This window comes from Indicator indicator, chromosome 21, assembly GCF_027791375.1.
Source record: "Indicator indicator isolate 239-I01 chromosome 21, UM_Iind_1.1, whole genome shotgun sequence".
Classification (NCBI taxonomy): domain Eukaryota; kingdom Metazoa; phylum Chordata; class Aves; order Piciformes; family Indicatoridae; genus Indicator; species Indicator indicator.
The window spans coordinates 1,257,599-1,278,297 of record NC_072030.1 but is presented as its reverse complement, the minus strand read 5'-3'; the positions used below and the strand labels follow the sequence as shown (position 1 = coordinate 1,278,297).

Below are 20,699 nucleotides of genomic sequence, written 5' to 3'. Positions count from 1 at the left end.
GGATGACCTTAAAGGTCCCTTCCAGCCCAGTCTGTGATTCTCTGGAGCAGCCAGGATGTGTTCTCACAGCCTAGGGCACAGAATTTCTGCTTCTTTGCCTGTTTCTGTTTTGATTTCAAGGCCCTGATGAGAGCCCGCTGCTACAGCTTCCTGTTTCATGAGGAAACAAAACTGTGCTGGCCCTCCCAGGGTGCCCATTTAGGGAGACCAGTGGTCTGGGACAGCTGTGTGAATGCTGGAAACCCCCAGAAGGAAGGAAGGAAGGAGCACCAGGACACTGCCAGCTCTGCAGGGCACCCCGTGCCCCTGCTTGGAGAAAAGGCACTCAGGGTCCAGCCTTGTCTTGTGATGACTTGGACCTGAGGGCCTCTGCAGCTGCCAGGAGAAGAAAGAGAAGGGGTGAGGGTGACCTGTGGGAGAGGCTTCAGGCAGGTCCTTGAGCTCTGCTGCATGCCTGCCTGGCACACTTGGCTGGGGAAGGCAGGGCATGAGCCAGGGGAAACTTCTGACCTTCAGCCTGCTGGGCATAGGTGGGATTTAGGTTTTGCTGCTTCTGGTGCTGAGTGTGTTGAGAGACCCTCAGAGCTGCTGGTAGGATAGGATCATAGAAACAGAGAATGACAGAGTCATAGAAACAGAGAGTCATAGAAACAGAGAATCAGAGAATCACAGAATCACAGAATGACAGAATCAAAGGACCTCCAAAGCTCATCCAGTCCAACCCCCTGCACTCAGCAGGGACATCCTCCACTAGATCAGGTTGCCCAGAGCCCTCTCCAGCCTCAACAGCAACAGCTTCCTTGTCCAGAGTCCCCTCTCCTGGCAACTGTGAGGCAGGCTCTGAGCTCCCTTTAGGGCTTGTAGGAGGCAGATATTCATCCATTGTTGCCTCCAGCTAAGCAATCATGGGATCAAAGACTTGTTTGGGTTCAGAAGGGCCTTTAAAAGTCATCTAGTCCAGCCCCCCTGCAGTCAGCAGGGACATCATCCATCTGAGGAGTCACTGCAGCACTGGATTGTGAAGCCCTTGGATGTGAAGCTTGGAAGGAGATTTAAATGGTTGCCCAGCAGCCTGTGTTTAAAGCTCAGGGTTCATTTTTGGGTGCTCACCCTGTCAGGCCCCTTTGGTGGATCTGAGTACTGCCTGCTCTTGGAGTTAAACCCTTGTTCATACAATCACAGAATGGGTTGGGTTGGAAGGGACCTGAAAGCTCATCCAGTCCCAAGCCCTGGCCTTCAACACCTCCAGGCAGGAGGCAGCCACAGCCTCCCTGGGCAACCTGTGCCAGTCTCTCCCCACCCTCACTCTCAACAATTTCTTCCTCCTCTCCACTCTCAATCTCCTCTCTCCCAGCTCCAAGCCATTGTCCCTCATCCTGGCACTCCCAGCCCTTGGCCAAAGTCCCTCCCCAGCTCTCCTGGAGCCCTTCAGGTCCTGGAAGCTGCTCTGAGGTCTCCCTGGAGCCTTCTCTTCTGCAGGCTGAACAGCCCCAACTCTCCCAGCCTGGCCCCACAGGGGAGGTTCTCCATCCTCTGCTCATCTTGGTGGCCTCCTCTGGACCCTCTGCAGCAGCTCCAGGTCCCTCTTGTGCTGGGGGCCCCAGCAGTGGAGGCAGTGCTGCAGGTGGGGTGTGAGCAGAGCAGAGCAGAGGGGCAGAATCCCCTCCCTGTGCTGCTGCTCTCCCTGCTCTGGATGCAGCCCAGGATGCACTTCCTAAACCCCAGTCCCTTGCAAGTGTCCTGCTGGGTTCATGCTGATCTCCAGAGTGCTCAGTGCCAGACTGTGGTTGCCTTTGGCCATGTTGTCCATTTCTGAGGCTCTTGACTAAATGCTCTGTCTTGGCTGTGGTAAAAAGTGCCCCAGGGCTTCTTCTGGAAGCCATTGCATAAGGAGGGGAGGAACAACACCATGCACCAGGACAGCTGAGGGGTTGACCTGCTGGGGAGTAGCCCCAGAGAGCTCCAATGACCTTGGAGTCCTGGGGGACAGTAAGCTGTCCAGGGGACAGCAATATGCCCCTGTGGCCAAGAAAGCCAATGGTATACTCAGGAGCATCAAGAAGAGTGTGAGGGCCATGGATTAGCAGAGGACTTGGCAGTGCTGGGCTGAAGGTTGGACTGGATGCTCCTGAAAGTCTTTTCCAGCCTCCCTGATTCCCTGATTTGCAGGGAGGCTCCAGCCAGGACCAGAGCCCAGGCATTCCTCACTGCTGTTCCTCAGGCCTGCAGGCAGTGCCCTGCACTGCCTGTCCCTGGGCTGGCTGTGAAGGTTCTGCAGATTGCAAGGGAAGATCAGGAGAGGTTCTCCTTCCCCTCCACTCAGCACTGGCTAGACCACACCTGGAGTATTGTTCTCCAGATTGCAAGGGAAGTATCTTGGTGACAACAACCTGAAGCACCCAGGGGCCAGCCCCTCTCAGGAAGGAGCTCAGCTGCTCCTCTTCCACTCCCAGGAACCAGCCCCACTTGCAAGCCAACCAGAATTGTCTTGCTGCAGGATGGGTGCAGCAGGAAAAGTGTGGCCAGCAGGGCTGGGGAGGTTCTCCTGCCCCTCTGCTCTGCCCTGCTCAGACCACACCTGCAGTACTGTGTCCAGTTCAGAGCTCCCCAGGTCAAGAGGGACAGGGATCTGCTGGAGAGAGTCCAGGGGAGGCTGTGAGGATGCTGAAGGGCCTGGAACATTGTGTGAGGAGGAAAGGCTGAGCCCTGGGGGTGGTGAGCCTGGAGAGGAGAAGGCTGAGAGGGATCTGAGCAATGTCTGTCAATATCTGAGGGGTGGGGGTCAGGAGGATGAAGCCAGGTTGCTGTCAGTGATACCCAGGGACAGGCCAAGGGGCACAAAGAGGAACCCAGGAGCTTCCACCTGAGCAGGAGGAGAAACTTGTTTAGTGTGAGGGTGCTGGAGGCCTGGAGCAGGCTGCCAGGAGAGGTTGTGGAGTCTCCTGCTCTGGAGACTTTTCAGAGCCACCTGGATGTGTCCTGGGTGCCCTGCTCTGGCAGGGGGGTTGGTCCTGATGATCTCTGGAGGTCCCTTCCCAGCCCTACCCTTTCTCACTTCTAAAAACTGTTCAGTGCCTCTGGATGAGTTTCCTGCTGCTCCTCTCCAAGGTCTCCTGCCCTATTCCATCCTGACCTTCAGTTTGTTTGCTGTTCTGGAGCACAGGCTGGCATCTGCTGACCAAGCAGCTGAGATCCTAGGAAGATGATTGCCTTGGTTGGGTCTTTGCTGATGCCAGCAGCTCTTCTTCCTTTCTGCTTCCCCCTGTTTTGCTCAAAGAGGAACAGTCAACTCATCTGGAGACAAGGAAGGCTCCTGTCCTCCTCTGCCCTGCAGATGGGGACTCTGGAGCTTGTTCTTCATTCCCTTCCCAGATGATAGATCTTCCCAGGGTCCCTTCCTTCATCTGATCCTCTTTCAGGCTTTCCTGAAATACTCTCTTCTGTGGCATCTTCTCAATGCCTGAGGATCTTCTCAGGACTTGGGGATCTTCTCAATGCCTGAGGATCTTCTCAGGACTTGGGGTTCTTCTCAGGGCTTGAGGATCTTCTCAGTGCTCAAGGATCGTGAGGATTTTCTCTGCTTGAAGATCTTCTCAGTGTTTGGGTATCTTATGAGTGCCTGAGGATCTTCTCAGGGCTTGTCAATGTGCCAAGGGTAGAGGTCAAGAGGATGAATCAGACTCCTTCCAGTGGTGCTCAGCAATGGACCAAGAAGGCAAATGTGCTCCCTGGGGGGCATTCAGAGGAGTGTGGGCAGCAGATCCTGGGAGGTTCTCCTCCTCCTCTACTCTGCCCTGGTCAGGGCCACACCTGGAATATGGCATCCAGTTGTGGGCTCCCCAGGTCAGGAGGGACAGGGATCTGTTGGAGAGAGTCCAAGGGAGGCTCCAAGGATGCTGAAGGGCCTGGAGCACTGCCTGGGGAGGAGAGGCTGAGAGCCCTGGGGGTGGTTAGTGTGGAGAGGAGAAGGCTGAGAGGGATCTGATCAATGTCTATCAATAGCTGAGGGCTGGGGGTCAGGAGGGAGGGGACAGGGACAGGCTCTGCTCAGCTGCACCCTGGGATAGGACAAGGAGCAATGGATGGAAACTCCAGCACAGGAGGTTCCACCTCAACATGAGGAGGAACTTCTGCACTGGGAGGGTCCCAGAGCCCTGGAGCAGGCTGCCCAGAGAGGTTGTGGAGTCTCCTTCTCTGGAGCCTTCCCAGCCCTATCTGATGTGTTCCTGTGACCTGTGCTGGGTTCTATGGTCCTGCTCTGGCAGGGGTTGGACTGGAAGATCTCCAGAGGTCCCTTCCAACCCCTCACATCCTGTAAGCCTGTGAACCTTCCCTGAACCTTCTTCCTTTTTTTTTTGCTTTACTTTTCAGCTCTAGCTCAAAACTCTTAATTTATACCAAGCAAGAATCTTCTCCCCTTCCCCAGCTGATTTGTCTGTGATTAATTGCATGCTGGTTCAGTGGAGCAGGTGGGGCTGCCATGGATCTGTTCTGTCAACACCCTCTTGCTGTGACAGCAGATGGTTTCTGCAGCTCTGGGACAAGTTTCTGCATTTCTGGGAGAAGTTTCTGCATTTCTAGGACCAATTTCTGCATCTCTGGCAGCAGTTTCTGCCTCTCTAGGAGCAGTTTCTGCCTCTGTAGGAGCAGTTTCTGCCTCTGTAGGATTAGTTTCTGCCTCTGCAGGACCAATTTTTGCATCTCTGGGAGCAGTTTTTGCCTCTGTAGGAGCATATTCTGCATCTCTAGGAGTAATTTTTTCATCTGTAGGACCAATTTCTGCATCTCTAGCAGCAGTTTCTGCCTCTGTAGGATCAGTTTCTGCCTCTGTAGGATTAGTTTCTGCCTCTGTAGGACCAATTTTTGCATCTCTGGGAGCAGTTTCTGCCTCTAGGACAATTTTTTTGCATCTCTAGGCCAAATTTTTGCATCTCTAGAACCAATTTATGCAATGTAGGAGTAGTTTCTGCATCTCTAGGACCAATTTGTGCAATGTAGGAGCAGTTTCTGCATTTCTGGGCTCAATTTTTACATCTCTAGGACCAATTTGTGCAATGTAGGAGCAGTTCCTGCATCTCTAGGACCAATTTTTGCATCTCTAGGACCAATTTGTGCAATGTAGGAGCAGTTTCTGCACCTCTAGGCCCAGCTCTCCTGGGTGGTGCTGCAGCCTTTGCTGTTGGTTGAGCTGTGTTGGTTATGAAAGCCCTGGGACCAGGCCCTGCTGAGCCTTACACTGCTTCAAACCTTTTCTGCAGCTCCTTTCCTGTGCAGCCTGCTGAGGTTCTGCCAAGGCAGTTTGCCCTCCCTCCAGCAAGCTTGACAAAAGCTTGGCTTATTTTAGGCTGATGGTTTTATTCTTGCCCTTGGCCTGCCCCCAGGTTCCCAGCATATGCAAACCAAGAAGCTGGAAGCCCTTGCTCTGGATGCTTTTCATGTGCCTGTCTGACATCCCCAAAGCAGAGCCAACCTTCTCTGGGCCAGGCTGGCATAGCTCCATGCAGTTCAGGCAAGCCAGGCTGACTTTTGCTGGCTGCCTTTGTGGTCCCCCAGGTGAAGCCCTGGAGCAGATCTTTTGAGCTGAGCATCAAAGGCTCCCCCTGGGTGAAAAGCAGGAGATGTGTGCAGCAGGGCTGCCCCAGGGCTCTGGCTGCAGTGGGAGATGCTCTGCTGTGCTGCCAGGGGGGACTGGCAGCCAGGTTTGCTTCCTCTCTCAGCTGGGTGAGGAGCTGTGCAGCTTTGCTGCTGACTGCACTGAGCCACACAGAGCCTGGCACCATGCTTCAGGTGGCACCTCAGAGGCACCACTTGGCCACCTCCAGGTGCCAGTGCCAGGGCTGCCTCTGGCCCTGCACACCCCCATCCCTGCCTGCCTCCAGCACAGCTTGCTGTGCCTGTGTGGGTGTCTCCCTGGGAGCCTTGGGAGCTCTTTGCAGCTTCTCATCATAGAATTGTTAGGTTTGGAAGGGACCTCAGGGATCATCCAGTTCCATGGGCATGGAGGAGTTTGGCCAGGGGAGCCCATGGGGTGTCCCTCCCCTCAGCCTCCAGCAGAGCTCTCTATGTTTAGTCCCTGGTAATCTCTGCTGCAGCTCTGTGCCTCTAATCCTCTGCTCCCATGTGCTCCCCAGAGAGGAGGAGAAGGCAGCCCAGACGCTGTGGTGGGCCAGCAGGATTACAGAGCATCTCCCCTCCCCTCCCTTGCTGTGTGCACACACCCAGCTCCACATGGAACCCTTGGGAAGGGAGCCTGGCTTGCTTTGGGAGATCATAGCCTCACAGAATGGGTTGGGTGGGAAGGGAGCCCAAAGCTCATCCAGTTCCAAGCCCCCTGCCATGGGCAGGGACACCTCCCACCAGCCCAGGGGCCTTCAGCACATCCACAGCCTCCCTGGGCAACCTGTTCCAGGGTCTCCCCACCCTCATGAGGAAGAATTTCTTCCTAATGGCAAATCTGAATCCCCCCTGCTCAGAGGCAGAGCAAATTCTGCACCCTGAGGGTGGTGAAATACTGCAGCAGGCTGCCCAGGGAGGTGCTTGAGGCTCCATCCCTGGAGCCATTCAGGCTCAGGCTGGATGTGTCCCTGGGCAGCCTGCTCTGGCTGGAGCTGTCCCTGCTGCCTGCAGGGGGTTGAACAGGATGCCCTTTGGGGGTCCCTTCCAGCAGGATGCATTCTGTGCTCCTAGGATCCATGCCATAATCCTTTCTTTTTTTTTTTTTCTTTTGAATCAGGTCAGTGTTTTCTGGTGCCAAGGGTTGAGGTTTGGTACAGGGTGAAAACTCCTCACTGACTGAAGCTCTCTGACCATTTGCAGCCTGAGTTCTCTTTAGTCTCAGCTGGGCTGAGGGAAGGAGGGAGCTGTGAACTGCTGCACTGTGTTAGCAAGAGCACATCACTCATGTCCCTCAGCTCCCCAGTGCTGAGGCTGCACAGAGCTGCAGTGCTGGGGGTTCCTCACATCCCTTGTCCCTCAGGCAGGACCAGTTCAGGCCAAAGGCTGCCCCTCAGCTCTGCTCTGCTCTGCTCTGCTCTGCTCACACCCCACCTGCAGCACTGCCTCCACTGCTGGGGCCCCCAGCACAAGAGGGACCTGGAGCTGCTGCAGAGGGTCCAGAGGAGGCCACCAAGATGAGCAGAGGCTGCAGAAGCTCCCCTGTGGGGCCAGGCTGGGAGAGTTGGGGCTGTTCAGGCTGGAGAAGAGAAGGCTGCAGGGAGACCTCAGAGCAGCTTCCAGTACCTGAAGGGCTCCAGGAGAGCTGGGGAGGGACTTTGGCCAAGGGCTGGGAGTGCCAGGCTGAGGGACAATGGCTTGGAGCTGGGAGAGGGGAGATTGAGAGTGGAGAACAGGAAGAAATTGTTGAGAGTGAGGGTGGGGAGAGACTGGCACAGGTTGCCCAGGGAGGCTGTGGCTGCCTCCTGCCTGGAGGTGTTGCAGGCCAGGCTGGATGAGGCCCTGAGCAAGCTGTGCTGGTGGGAGGTGTCCCTGCCCATGGCAGGGGGTTGGGGCTGGATGAGCTTTGAGCTCCCTTCCACCCAACCCATTCTGTGAGTCTGTGATGATTCTGTGTTCAGGTTTGAGAGTGCTGGTGAGCAGAAGCAGCTTCTAACCACAGGGGAGCTGCTAGGAGCTGCCTCCCTGACTCTCATCTCCCCTGTTTCTTCATTTTGCTTTTGTCAGAACTCCCAAGCAGCATCTCAAGCATTCCCCTGCCTTGCTCCTCACCCTGTGGCCTCTGCTTGCTTGGTTGTGGGGATGCAGGGCAGCGTTCAGAGCACCAGGCTGGCAGAAGGAAAGCTGCTTACCCCCCCTTAATGCCCAGGTCCTCTTCTGCCCTCTGAAGTGAGAACAGGTCTGAAAGCTTTGCCCTGAGCAGGGGTAAGGCTGAGCTGGAGGAGAGCTGCCCCTGGGTGCTCCCTTTGGGGCTCTTCAGGCCAGGCTGGAGGCTTTCTCTGAGCCTTCCGTTTCTGGGGTCTCTTCCTCCAGGTCAGATGACGCTCCAGACAGCAAGCCTGGGCCATGCTGAGCTGGTGGAGGTTCCCTGAGGCCCAGGGTCAGAGCTGTGCCTCCTGTGGCTGACTCTTTGTGTCCTCCCCTGGGCAGGAAGAAGCTGACACTGCTGCGGGAGATGCTGGCAGGCTGCGGCGCGGGCACCTGCCAGGTGATCGTCACCACCCCCATGGAGATGCTCAAAATCCAGCTGCAGGATGCAGGCAGGATTGGTAGGTGGGCAGGGGAAGGGGCTGGGGCTGAGCCCCCGAGCCACAGAGGGAGGGAATGAGTGGAGAAAAATGTTCTCCATCCCCTTGCTGGGTTCAAAACAAGGCTGGGTTCAAAACCTTCCAAAGAAACCTGGAAAGGCTTCACACTCCCCAAACTTTCCTGAAGTGCTGAGGGTGCTGAAAGGGTCGAGAGGCACCAACCAACCCTGCCACAAGTGTGTGCTGAAGTGAAAGTCAATGTGCCAGAGAATGGCAGCCACTTTGCCTTCCCAGTGCAAGGGGCACCCACAGCAGCTTGCCCAAGATTGCAATATCCATCTGGGGTTGGAAGCTCTCCACACAAGGAGACTCCACAACCTCTCTGGGCAGCCTGCTCCAGGCCTCCTGCACCCTCACACCAAACAACTTTCTCCTCCTGCTCACATGGAACCTCCTGGCTGCCACTTTGTGCCCCTTGCCCCTTGTGCTGTCCCTGGGCACCACTGAGCAGAGTCTGGCCCCAGCCTCTTGCCCCCCACAGCTCCTTTAGCTCTTGCTGAGCATTGCTCAGCTCCCCTCTGGGGCTGCTCTTCTGCAGGCTCTCAGCCCCAGGGCTCTCAGCCTTTGCTCCTCCCAGAGCTGCTCCAGGCCCCTCAGCAGCTTTGCAGCCTCCCCTGGACTCTCTCCAGCAGTTCCCTGTCCCTCTGGAACTGAGGAGCCCAGAACTGGACCTTGGCATCCAGATGTGGCCTAGCAGAGGGGCAGGAGGACCTCCTTCAGCCTGCTGGCCACACTCCTCTGAATGCACCCCAGGACCCCAATGACCTTCTTGGCCCCAGGAGGTCACTGCTTTGCTTGCCCAGCTTTGCAGAGCCTCTTCTGCTTCCAGAAGATGATTTTCTTTTTGCTCAGAGCCATAGGCTGGGCAGGTGGAACAGAAATGCTGCTGGTGGATGCAGGAGGGGTGACTGCATGGTCATCTTGCAAGTGCTTAAAGCTTGCTGGTTCCTGTGCACCCAGGGAGGGATTAGCATCCTCCAGTGCTTTTCCCATGCTGCTTCCCCCATCTCCATGCCTCCTGATGTCTGATGTCTCTCTTCTATCCCCCAGTAGCAGCTTCTTCACAGCTTCCCAAAGGGATGTGTCCTTCCCAAGTGATTTGTCTGCCCTCCCTCCCTCTTTTTCCTCCTGATAAAAGTGGTGCTGGCTGGAATGGGAAATGCTCCCAGAACGTTGGGGATGGGAGAGGCTCGGGCTGGGCTCTGGAAGCTGGCAGCCTGGGGGGTGAGAAGAGGGATCAGAGTCTGGCACAGAGACTGGGGAAAAGATCTGGGACTGATTAGTCTGGAGAAGAGGAGGCTGAGGGAGACCTCATTGCTCTCTACAGCTCCTGAGAGGAGGCTGCAGTCAGGTGGGGGTTGGGCTCTGCTCCCTAGACTCAGGTGACAGAAGGAGAGGAACTGGCCTGAAATTGTGCCAGGGGAGGGTTAGGTTGGAGAGGAGGAAAAATTTCTTTGGTGCAAGAGTGGTGAGGGCTTGGCAGAGGCTGCCCAGGGAGGTGGTGGAGTCCCCATGGCTGGAGGGGTTCCAGAAGCTTGGGGCCATGGTTTGGTGGCCATGGTGGGGCTGGGTTGGGTTGCTGTTGGACTGGATGAGCCTGGAGCTGTTTTCCAAGCCAAGCAGTTCTCTGATCTCTTTTCTATCACCTTAATGCCTCCCAGAGGTGAGCCTGGGGTATGGCCTCCTTCCCCAGGAGCCTTGCAGGACACCTTTAGATGCCAGGTTTGTGCCCTCCCTGGCAAAGGGCCAGGCTGATCCCTCCTTTGATGTGGGCTTTGCTTTTCCCCTCTCTGCTGTTTTTAGCTCAGGTCTGATCCTCTTTGTGTGTATTATTTTAACGTGTTTGGTGGAGTTAAGCCCTGGTTTGAGGGTTCAGAGGAGGTGCTGGCTGCTGTCAGCAGCCTGTTCTCAGAGCCAGGCTGCTGTGCTCTCCATCTTCTGGACAAAGAGGAGAAATGCAGCAGGCTGGGAGGGATGGGAGGAAGCAGGCTGCTTCCAGAAATGTGCCTGAGGAACTGACAGAAATCCTTTTGCCTGGAAGAGAGCCTCAAGGCCAAGCCCAGCTGCTGGTAACCCAGCCAGGCCAGCCCTGCTCTGCACCATGGCCCTCAGCACCACACCTGCATGGCTTAGGAAGTCCTCCAGAGGTGGGCACTCCACCCCTGCCCTGGGCAGCCTGGGCCTTGACAACCCTTCTGGAGAAGATGTTTCTCCTAGTGTCCAACCTGAACCTTCTCAAGTGCAGCGGGGTTCAGTTTCCTCTGTTCCATGGGAGCAGAGCCCAGCCCCCACCTGGCTCCAGCTTCCTCTCAGGAGCTATAGAGAGCAATGAGGTCTCCCTCAGCCTCCTCTGCTCCACACTGCACACCCCCAGCTCCCTCAGCTGCTCCTCCCCAGCCCTCTTCTCCAGACTCTTCTCAGCTTGGTTGCCCTTCTCTGGACCTGCTCCAGCTCCTCAATGTCCTTCTTGGAGTGAGGAGCCCAAAACTGAATCAAATACTTGAGAAGTCACCATCCCAGTGCCCAGCCCAGGGGCACCATCCCTGCCCTGCTCCTGCTGCCCACACCATTGCTGCTCCAGGCCAGGCTCCTGCTGCCCTCCTTGCCCACCTGGGCACCCCCTGGCTCATCTTCTGCTCTCTTCCAACAGCACCCCAAGTCCTTATCCCAATGAGCAGTTTCCAGCCACTCTGCCTCAAGCCTGGACCTCTCATGGGGTTCTCTCAGGGTGAGGAAGATGAGAAGGGTTGGGTTGTCTCAGGGTGAGGAAGATGAGCAGGGCTGGGCTGTCTCAGAGTGAGGAAGATGAGCAGGGCTGGGCTGTCTCAGAGTGAGGAAGATGAGCAGAGCTGGGCTGTCTCAGAGTGAGGAAGATGAGCAGAGCTGGGCTGTCTCAGTGTGAGGAAGATGAGCAGGGCTGGGCTGTCTCAGAGTGAGGAAGATGAGCAGAGTTGGGCTGTCTCAGAGTGAGGAAGATGAGCAGAGCAGGGATGTCTCAGAGTGAGGAAGATGAGCAGAGCTGGGCTGTCTCAGTGTGAGGAAGATGAGCAGAGCTGGGCTGTCTCAGTGTGAGGAAGATGAGCAGAGTTGGGCTGTCTCAGTGTGAGGAAGATGAGCAGAGTTGGGCTGTCTCAGTGTGAGGAAGATGAGCAGAGCTGGGCTGTCTCAGAGTGAGGAAGATGAGCAGAGCTGGGCTGTCTCAGTGTGAGGAAGATGAGCAGAGTTGGGCTGTCTCAGTGTGAGGAAGATGAGCAGAGTTGGGCTGTCTCAGTGTGAGGAAGATGAGCAGAGCTGGGCTGTCTCAGTGTGAGGAAGATGAGCAGAGCTGGGCTGTCTCAGTGTGAGGAAGATGAGCAGAGCTGGGCTGTCTCAGTGTGAGGAAGATGAGCAGAGCTGGGCTGTCTCAGTGTGAGGAAGATGAGCAGAGTTGGGCTGTCTCAGAGTGAGGAAGATGAGCAGAGCAGGGATGTCTCAGAGTGAGGAAGATGAGCAGAGCTGGGCTGTCTCAGTGTGAGGAAGATGAGCAGAGCAGGGATGTCTCAGAGTGAGGAAGATGAGCAGAGCTGGGCTGTCTCAGTGTGAGGAAGATGAGCAGAGCTGGGCTGTCTCAGTGTGAGGAAGATGAGCAGAGCTGGGCTGTCTCAGTGTGAGGAAGATGAGCAGAGCAGGGATGTCTCAGAGTGAGGAAGATGAGCAGAGCTGGGCTGTCTCAGTGTGAGGAAGATGAGCAGAGCTGGGCTGTCTCAGTGTGAGGAAGATGAGCAGAGCTGGGCTGTCTCAGAGTGAGGAAGATGAGCAGAGCTGGGCTGTCTCAGTGTGAGGAAGATGAGCAGAGCTGGGCTGTCTCAGTGTGAGGAAGATGAGCAGAGCTGGGCTGTCTCAGTGTGAGGAAGATGAGCAGAGCTGGGCTGTCTCAGTGTGAGGAAGATGAGCAGAGCTGGGCTGTCTCAGAGTGAGGAAGATGAGCAGAGCTGGGTTGTCTCAGTGTGAGGAAGATGAGCAGAGCTGGGCTGTCTCAGTGTGAGGAAGATGAGCAGAGCTGGGTTGTCTCAGTGTGAGGAAGATGAGCAGAGCTGGGCTGTCTCAGTGTGAGGAAGATGAGCAGAGCTGGGCTGTCTCAGAGTGAGGAAGATGAGCAGAGCTGGGTTGTCTCAGTGTGAGGAAGATGAGCAGAGTTGGGCTGTCTCAGAGTGAGGAAGATGAGCAGAGCTGGGTTGTCTCAGTGTGAGGAAGATGAGCAGAGCTGGGCTGTCTCAGAGTGAGGAAGATGAGCAGAGCTGGGCTGTCTCAGAGTGAGGAAGATGAGCAGAGTTGGGCTGTCTCAGAGTGAGGAAGATGAGCAGAGCTGGGCTGTCTCAGAGTGAGGAAGATGAGCAGAGCAGGGATGTCTCAGTGTGAGGAAGATGAGCAGAGATGTGTCAGGGTGAGGAAGATGAGCAGAGGTGTCTCAGGGTGAGGAAGATGAGCAGACTGGGACAAAGGCCTGCAGGGGTCCATCTGCACGTGGTGGTTCCCCTGGGGCTGTACCTCCTCCTCGCCCCGTGGCAGCGGGTGGCACGGGCACTGCTGTTGGGCACCTCAGACCCGAGGTCTCTGCTCCTCCCCAGCGGCCCAGAAGAAGCTGATGGCAGCCCAGGGCCAGCTCTCCCCCTCCCCCTCCTGCCCGGGGGCTGAGCGCCGCCCCACGGCCACGCAGATCACCAGGGAGCTGCTGCGCAGCAAGGGCATCGCCGGCCTCTACAAGGGCCTGGGGGCCACCCTGCTGAGGTAGGCTGGCACGGGCTGGGTACTGCTGGCTGCACCTGGCAGAGCAGGCTGCAGGGGGGCTGTGGGCTCGGGGGGTTTCCACGGGCTGGTTGTGCACACTGAAGAAGGGAAGGGTCAGGGAGGGAGGCAGGGAGGGAGGCAGGGAGGCTGCTGGCAGCCTGGGAGGTGTGGTCCTGCTGCTTTCTGTGGCAGGGGTTTGGTTCCCACATGCTGCAGGGAAGTCCTCGTGGGCTAGCAAAGCAAAGCTGCCAGGCTGAGCCTGCAGAGTGTTTGGGCCGTGGAGCATGTTGGGTGCAAGGTCTGGTGCCCGCTCTGGCACTCAGCCTGGGCATCCAGAGCAGCTCTCCTCTCTCTGTGACAGTGGCATGAGGGCAGGGGGGGAGCCTCTTGCCATTAACCTCCTCTGAACGTGCTGGGCTGAAAGATCAGGGGGAGGCTGTTGACTGCAAGGCCACCTGCCCCCTGGTGGGTGCCCCTTCGTGTCCTTGGTGCCATCACCTTTGCCCCTGCTGAGCTTTCAGCTCCTGTCCTGTCCCAGTGCCCACACTGCGCTTGGGCTGTGACGCCTGCAGCCCCTCCGCCGATGCTCCGTCGTCGTCCTGCTCCCATTTCGCTCATCCTTCCTCTCCCCCCTCCTCCTTTCCCACCACAGGGATGTTCCCTTCTCCATTGTTTACTTCCCCCTCTTTGCCAACCTGAACAAGCTGGGCCAGAAGGACCCCAACGTCAAGGCTCCCTTCTACGTGTCCTTCCTGTCGGGCTGCGTGGCTGGCAGCACAGCGGCCGTGGCCGTCAACCCCTGCGATGGTGAGTCCTGAGTGGCCTCTGCTGCTGGCCGGGTGACAGCACCTGGGGGCCCAGCAGTGGACTAGGAGGGGAGGAAGGTGACTGTGCCAGTGGCACAGAAGCACAGAATGGGAGGGGTTGGAAGGGACCTCCAGAGATCATCCAGCCCAACCCCCCTGCCAGAGCAGGGCACCCAGGGCAGGGCACACAGGAACACAGCCAGGTGGGGTTGGAAAGTCTCCAGAGGAGGAGACTCCACAACCTCTCTGGGCAGCCTGCTCCAGGCCTCCAGCACCCACACACCAAAGAAGTTTCTCCTCCTGCTCAGATGGAACCTGCTGGGTTCCAGTTTGTGCCCCTTGCCCTTTGTCCTATCACAGGACAGCACTGAACAGAGCCTGGCCCCTTCCTGACACCCACCCCTCAGATATTTATAGACATTGATCAGATCCCCTCTGGGGCTGCCCTTCTCCAGGCTCATCAGCCCCAGGGCTCTCAGCCTTTCCTCCTCTGGGGTGGGTTGATGTTACCCTCCCAACTAATTTGAGCCAATTACCCCCCAAAATAAATTGCCAGATTTAGCTCACTTTGGGATGGAAGCAAATGAAGCTCTATTGACAAGCAAGCTACAAGCCAGAAAGATGAAATGCAATGAATATGTACAAAATATACAACAGATGTGCAATATACAGATAGTTACAATTTATAAGCAGCACAGAAACTCCTCAAGGAGTTTCCAGGGAGCCCATTTACCTCTTCCCCAACTCCCTCCATCCTCCTGCATTACCTCACAGAGCAGTCAAAACAGAGATCCTGTGGAAGAGAGAGAGAGAAGTTGCAAGGAGCAACAGGAGAAGAGAGACCTGTTTATGCCTCTGCATCCTTGGCAGTCAGGATCTAGACTGAAGTTCCCCCTTCCAACTGTAACACTCCTCACACAGCTGTTCCAGCATCCTCATAGCCTCCCCTGGACTCTCCCCAGCAGTTCCCTGTTCCTCTTCAACTGAGGAGCCCAGCAATGGACCCAGTGCTCCAGATGTGGTCTAACTGGGGCAGAGTAGAGGGGGAGGAGAAGCTGCTTTGACCTGCTGGCCACATTCTTCATGCATCCCAGGAGAGCCAGGGCACCCTTTTCTTGGCCACCAGGGCACATTGCTCTCCCATGGATAACTTACTGTCCACCAGGACTCCCAGGTCCTTCTCCATGGAGCTGCTTTCCAGCAGGTCCCCCCTCACCTGTACTGCTGCAGGGCTTTGACTCCACACTTGCCCGTGTTGAACCTCATGAGGCTCCCTTTGCCCAGCTCCCTACTCTGAGACTCAGGGAGTTAGGGAAGGAGAGCTTTGCTGTCCAGCTTTGCCTCCAGCTCAGATAATGTTTCCATCAGCTGAGCTGGACCTTTGGCCACAGCTTCCATGGAGCTGTGCAGTGCTCACTAAGTCAGTCAGGAAGAGCTCAAGAGGAAGTGACCTCAAGTTGCACCAGGAGAGGCTTAAGTTGTATGCTGGAAGGATTATCAAACACTGGAATAGGTTCCCCCATGGAGGTGGTTGAATCCCCATCCCTGGAGGTGTTTCCAAGATGCAGAGATGTGCTGCTGAGGGCCATGGTTTAGCCCCAGCCTTGGCAGAGGTAGGGAATGGTTGGATTGGGTGATCTTGAAGGGGTTTGCCAACCAAAACCATTCTGTGCTGCTGTTTCAGTCACTCTGGGCAGGGCTGGCTGCAAACATGCCCCTGCAAAGGCACATCTGCATGAGCAGTGGTGCTGTGCTGATCATGGACACCCAGGGCCAGCCCCAGCCCTCTGGCCTTTTCTCCTACACCTCGGTTCCCTTGCCATGAAAAGCTCCAGGGAAGAATTCCTCCATCCCCAACGTTCCACACACTCAAGGTGTGAAGAAATGCAAGATCAGCAGCATGGAGCATTGTAGATACTGCTTTCAGGAGGACCTCAGTATTTCAACATCATTTCCCTCTGAGATCTGAGCCCTCCCTGGAGGTGCTCCAGGCCAGGCTGGATGAGGCCTTGAGCAAGCTGTGCTGGTGGGAGGTGTCCCTGCCCATGGCAGGGGGCTGGGGCTGGATGAGCTTTGAGCTCCCTTCCAACCCAACCTGTTCTGTGACTCCCTGAATTTGGAAGCTCTGAAGCTTGAGTCAGCCTTGAAGCCTTGCTCACAGTGAGGGGGAGGGTTGGGTTCCTTATCCATTTGTAAGGGGCTGGGTTTGTTCTGCCTGGCTTTGCTGATGAAGACGCAAAAGTCCTTTGTGTTCTTGGTGGTCTCATGGCTGCCTCCTGCTTGGAGGTGCTCAAAGCCAGGCTGGATGAGGCCCTGAGCAAGCTGGGCTGGTGGGAGGTGTCCCTGCCCATGGCAGGGGGTTGGGGCTGGCTGAGCTTTGAGCTCCCTTCCACCTCAACCCCTTCTGTGATTGTATGACTCTGGTGTTTCAGAGGTGTTGCTCTCAGGGTGGCTGTTGCCTGCTGAGGAAGCTGCAGCACTGCCAGTGCTGGGCACCTCCTCTCTCATCTCCTTGCAGTGATCAAGACAAGGCTGCAGTCCCTGCAGAGAGGTGTGAATGAGGACACCTACTCGGGAATCCTGGACTGCACCAAGTAAGTCTCCTTGTGAAGCAGCCTCCACTGCACATGCACACAGTCACAGACTGCACCTGCTTGGAAGGGAGCCTCCAAGGGCATCTTGTGCACCCCTCTGCAGGCAGCAGGGACAGCTCCAGCCAGAGCAGACTGCCCAGGGACACATCCAGCCTGAGCTGCAATGGCTCCAGGGATGGAGCCTCAACCCCCTCCCTGGGCAGCCTGTTCCAGTGTCTCCCCAGCCTCACTGTGCACAACTTCCTCCTGAGCTCCAACCTAACTCTGCCCTGCTCCAGTTCCAAACCATTGCCCCTGGGCCTATCCCCACAGCCCCTTCTGAACAGTCCCTCCCCAGCCTTCCTGTAGGTCCCTTGCTGCTGGCCTCTGCTGCTGTTCAGGGTAGCTTCTAGAGCCAACCAGCAGTTTCTAGAACCACTCAACAGTTTCTAGAGCCAACCAGCAACTTCTAGAGCCAACCCACAGCCTCTAGAGCCAACCAGCAAGTTCTAGAATCATGCAACAGTTTCTAGAGCAACTCAACAGCTTCTAGAGCCATCCAATAGCTGCTAGAGATATCCAGCAGCTGCTAGAGACATCCAGAGGCCTCTAGAGCCAACCACCAACCTCTAGAGCCAGCTTGCAGCTTCTCGAAGCACTCAACAGTTTCTAGAGCAAGTCAACAGCTTCTAGAGACACTCAACAAGTTCTAGAGCCATCCAGCAGCCTCTAGAGCCAGCTAGCAGCTCCTAGAACCATTCAGCAGTTTCTAGAGCAACTCAACAGCTTCTAGAGCCAACCAGCAGCTCCTAGACAATGCTTTAGTGGTCTCTCCCCAGGCCCTGTTGCCTGGAGATCCTACAGCAGTAGGTGTTGTAACCCTCCTGGGACCACTCTGAGCAGCATCTGCAGGAGCTCTGTCTGAGCTGTGCCCTCTGACCCTGGGCTGTGGTCTGGGAGCTTCAGAACCCCAGCACTTGGTTTCTGCATCCCTCTTGTAGCCACTTTTTTCCCATCTGGCTGTGTCCCATGCCAAGGGTGGAGCTGGCCCCAGTTTTTGAACAGGGAGACCTCTTGATGGCATCACAGGGTGGTCATAACTGCAGTTTCAGACCCAGGCTTCTGCTCCTGGCCAGACACAGAGAGGGGGCATGGGCACAAACTGGAGCCCAGGAGGTTCCATCTGAGTAGGAGGAGAAACTTCATTGGTGTGAGGGTGCTGGAGGCCTGGAGCAGGCTGCCCAGGGAGGTTGTGGAGTCTCCTTCTCTGGAGAGCTTCCAACCTCCCCTGGCTGTGTTCTGTGTGCCCTGCCCTGGGTGCCCTCCTCTGGCAGGGGGTTGGACTGGATGATCTCTGGAGGTCTCTTCTAACCCTTACCACTCTGTCATGCTGTGATCTGCTGGGGAGCACACCCAGCTGAACAGCACTTCCTGGGGTTCCACCAACACTTCCTGGGGTCCCATCAGCACTGCCTGAGGTTCCATCAGCACTTCCTGGGGTTCCATCAGCACTTCCTGGGGTTCCATCAACACCTGCTGGGGTTCCATCAGCACTTACTGGGGTTCCATCAACACTGCCTGGGGTTCCATCAGCGATTAGTGAGACTTCATCAACACTTATTGAGGTTCTGTCAGTAGTTGGAGTTTCATCAACACATTGAGGTTCTGTCAGTAGTTGGAGTTTCATCAACACATTGAGGTTCTGTCAGTAGTTGGAGTTTCATCAACACTCACTGGGGTTCTGTCAGCAGTTGGAGTTTCATTAACACTTACTGGGGTTCCATCAGCACTTATTGGGCTTCCATCAAGACGTAGTGGGGTTCCATCAAGACTTCCTGGGGTTCCAGCAGCTCTACCTGGGGTTCCCTCAGCACTGCCTGAGGTTCCATCAGCTCTACCTGAGGTTCCGTCAGCACTCCCTGGGCTTCCATCAAGACTTAGTGGGGTTTCATCCCTGGAGGGAAGGCAGCAGGCAGGGCAGGGCAGTGCCAGAGGCTCTCCTGGCCCCTGGTGCAGCTGTCCCCTTTGTCCCCAGGAAGATCTGGCAGAAGGAGGGTCCCATGGCCTTCCTGAAGGGAGCCTACTGCCGGGCGCTGGTGATCGCTCCGCTCTTCGGCATCGCGCAGGTCGTCTACTTCCTGGGCATCGCCGAGTTCCTGCTGGCCCTGCTGCCCCAGCACCGGGGCTAGGGGCCCTGGCACCCTGCCTCCGCCCTCCTGCCTCCGCCCTCCTGCCTCTGCAGCGCTGCTCTCACCCTCCCCCTCTCCGTGTTCCTCCTCCCTGTCCGTCAGAGCCACAGCACCGAAGGGTCCTGCCGGAGGCGCCAAGGGGATGTGGCCTCCGGAGCAGCAAAGGAGGGGAGGAGGGGAGAGGTCCTTCCCTGCCTGCCTCTGGAGCCTGCCCTCTCCCCTCCTGCCATGGACAATTCTACTTCTGCATAGCTCTGGTTTGGGTTTTTTTGTTGTTGGTTTGGGGTTTGGTTGTTTTTTTTCCCCCTTTCCTTTTTGGTTGTTTTTAAATTGTGGTTCTTGAGGACACTGCTAAGCACAGCCTGGGTTGGCAGACCCAGGAGTCCCCTCCCAGCCTTGGGCAGGAAGAGAGGATGGGACAGAAAGAACCTGAACCTTCCTCCACCCCAGTCCTCCTCCTCTTCCTTCCTGGAGTTGCAGGAGTCCAAGGGGGAGCTGGAGGGAGCAGCCATGGCCCCTCGGCTCCTCCTCGCTGTTGCTGGCTCTGGGTCAAGAGTGTGGACTGCCCAGAGGAGGTCATCTCAAAGGGAGTCATCTCCTCAGAGAGGTCATCTCCTCAAGGGGGGGCATCTCCTCCAGGGAGGTCATCTCCTCAGGGGGAGTCATCTCCTCAAGGGGAGCATCTCAACAAGGGTCATCTCCTCCAGGAGGTCATCTCCTCCAGGGAGTCATTTCCTCCAGGGGGTCAGCTCCTCAAGGGGGTCAGCTCCTCAAGGGGGTCAGCTCCTCAGAGGGGGTCATCATCTCAAAGGGAGTCACCTCAGGGGGAGTCACCCCCTCAACAGGGATCATCTGCTGCTGGAGGCCCAGCAAGGGAGGATGCTGCATCCAGCATGGTCCTTGGCCTGGAAACCTCCCCCCCACCTCCCTCTTTCCTTCTCCCTCGAAAACCAGTTGGACTTAGGTGAACTCCTTGGTGGTCAGAGGAAGGGCCTGGGGCTGGCTGCTGTTGGTTTTGTCATTAGCTTTAGGGCACAGGGCTGGCCCCTCCCAGCCAGGTGCCACAGGCAGAGCCACCTGAGCTGCAGGGCTGAGAGCTCTGCTCCCTAGGGAACATGGCTGGGATCACACAGGGGCCCAAGCTGCCTCTCTGCTTGGCTGCAGTCAGGGGAGGGAGAGAAACTTGGGATCAAAATGATTTGGGGTTTGGGGGTTTGGGTTTTGCTTTGTTGTTGTTGTTTGGGGAGTTTGGTTTGGTTTGGTTTTTAATGCAGAGGTTTTGAGGAGGGGAAAACCAAACAAGAAGAAACCACTTCACATTCCTTCAGCCTGCACACCCTGGGGTGACAAAGTGGTGGCTGCAGGGTCAGATGAGATGATGATGATGATGATGGTGATGATGATTTTTTTTTCCTTTTTAATCCCAACCTTGCCCCAGGTGCATGAAGGAGGCTCTGGCTCCCTTCCTGTGGTGCCCAGCCCTCAGGGAGCCAGGCTGGGAACACCTGGGGACACACAAGGTCTGCTTGTCCTGTGATGTTTGACTTGGATCTGTTGGAAGCCAGCTGGGGTTGGGGAAAGAGGAGAAGGAGAAGGGGAAGGAGAAGGAGAAGGAGAAGGAGAAGGAGAAGGAGAAGGAGAAGGAGAAGGAGAAGGAGAAGGAGAAGGAGAAGGAGAAGGAGAAGGAGAAGGAGAAGGAGGAGGAGGAGGGTTGCCCACACCCCCAGCCAGGAGAACATGGGGGTAGGGTCAAGCCCTCTGACTCACAAAACCTCCTCCTGCCTCGGGTGGAGGTGCTGAGGGTCGTTGGGTGGCATGAGACAAACCCATCCCCCACCACCTGCTCTGCCAAGGGAGGCTGCCCCAGCCACCACCACCACCAGCAGCAGGTCTCAGAGGACCTCCTCCTTCAGTGCTCTCCTGGTCTGTGTGATCCATCCAAGCTGCAATGATCTGAAGTGTGAGATCCACCAACCCAGCCTGACCTTCCCCACTTCCCTCCTTCCCTCCCTCTCCCCCCTCCCCCCCATTATTTATTCTGTTGGGTGCAGATCCACCCCCACTTTGGTGTTGACATTAAACTGGTTGAGCTCAGATTTTCAT

The 20,699-nt window shown here is 56.5% G+C and overlaps 1 protein-coding gene across 1 annotated transcript in view; it reads left to right on the top strand.

Moving 5' to 3' along the window:
• Positions 1–18,596, top strand: part of SLC25A22 (solute carrier family 25 member 22) — a 42,188-nt gene extending 23,592 nt beyond the window's left edge. Inside the window, exons 5-9 of the mRNA XM_054390728.1 lie at positions 8,104–8,222; positions 12,869–13,028; positions 13,681–13,835; positions 16,353–16,428; positions 18,443–18,596. Of these exons, the coding sequence (XP_054246703.1) occupies positions 8,104–8,222; positions 12,869–13,028; positions 13,681–13,835; positions 16,353–16,428; positions 18,443–18,596 (664 nt within the window). The remainder of the gene's footprint in view (positions 1–8,103; positions 8,223–12,868; positions 13,029–13,680; positions 13,836–16,352; positions 16,429–18,442) is intronic.
• Positions 18,597–20,699: the final 2,103 nt, after the last annotated feature.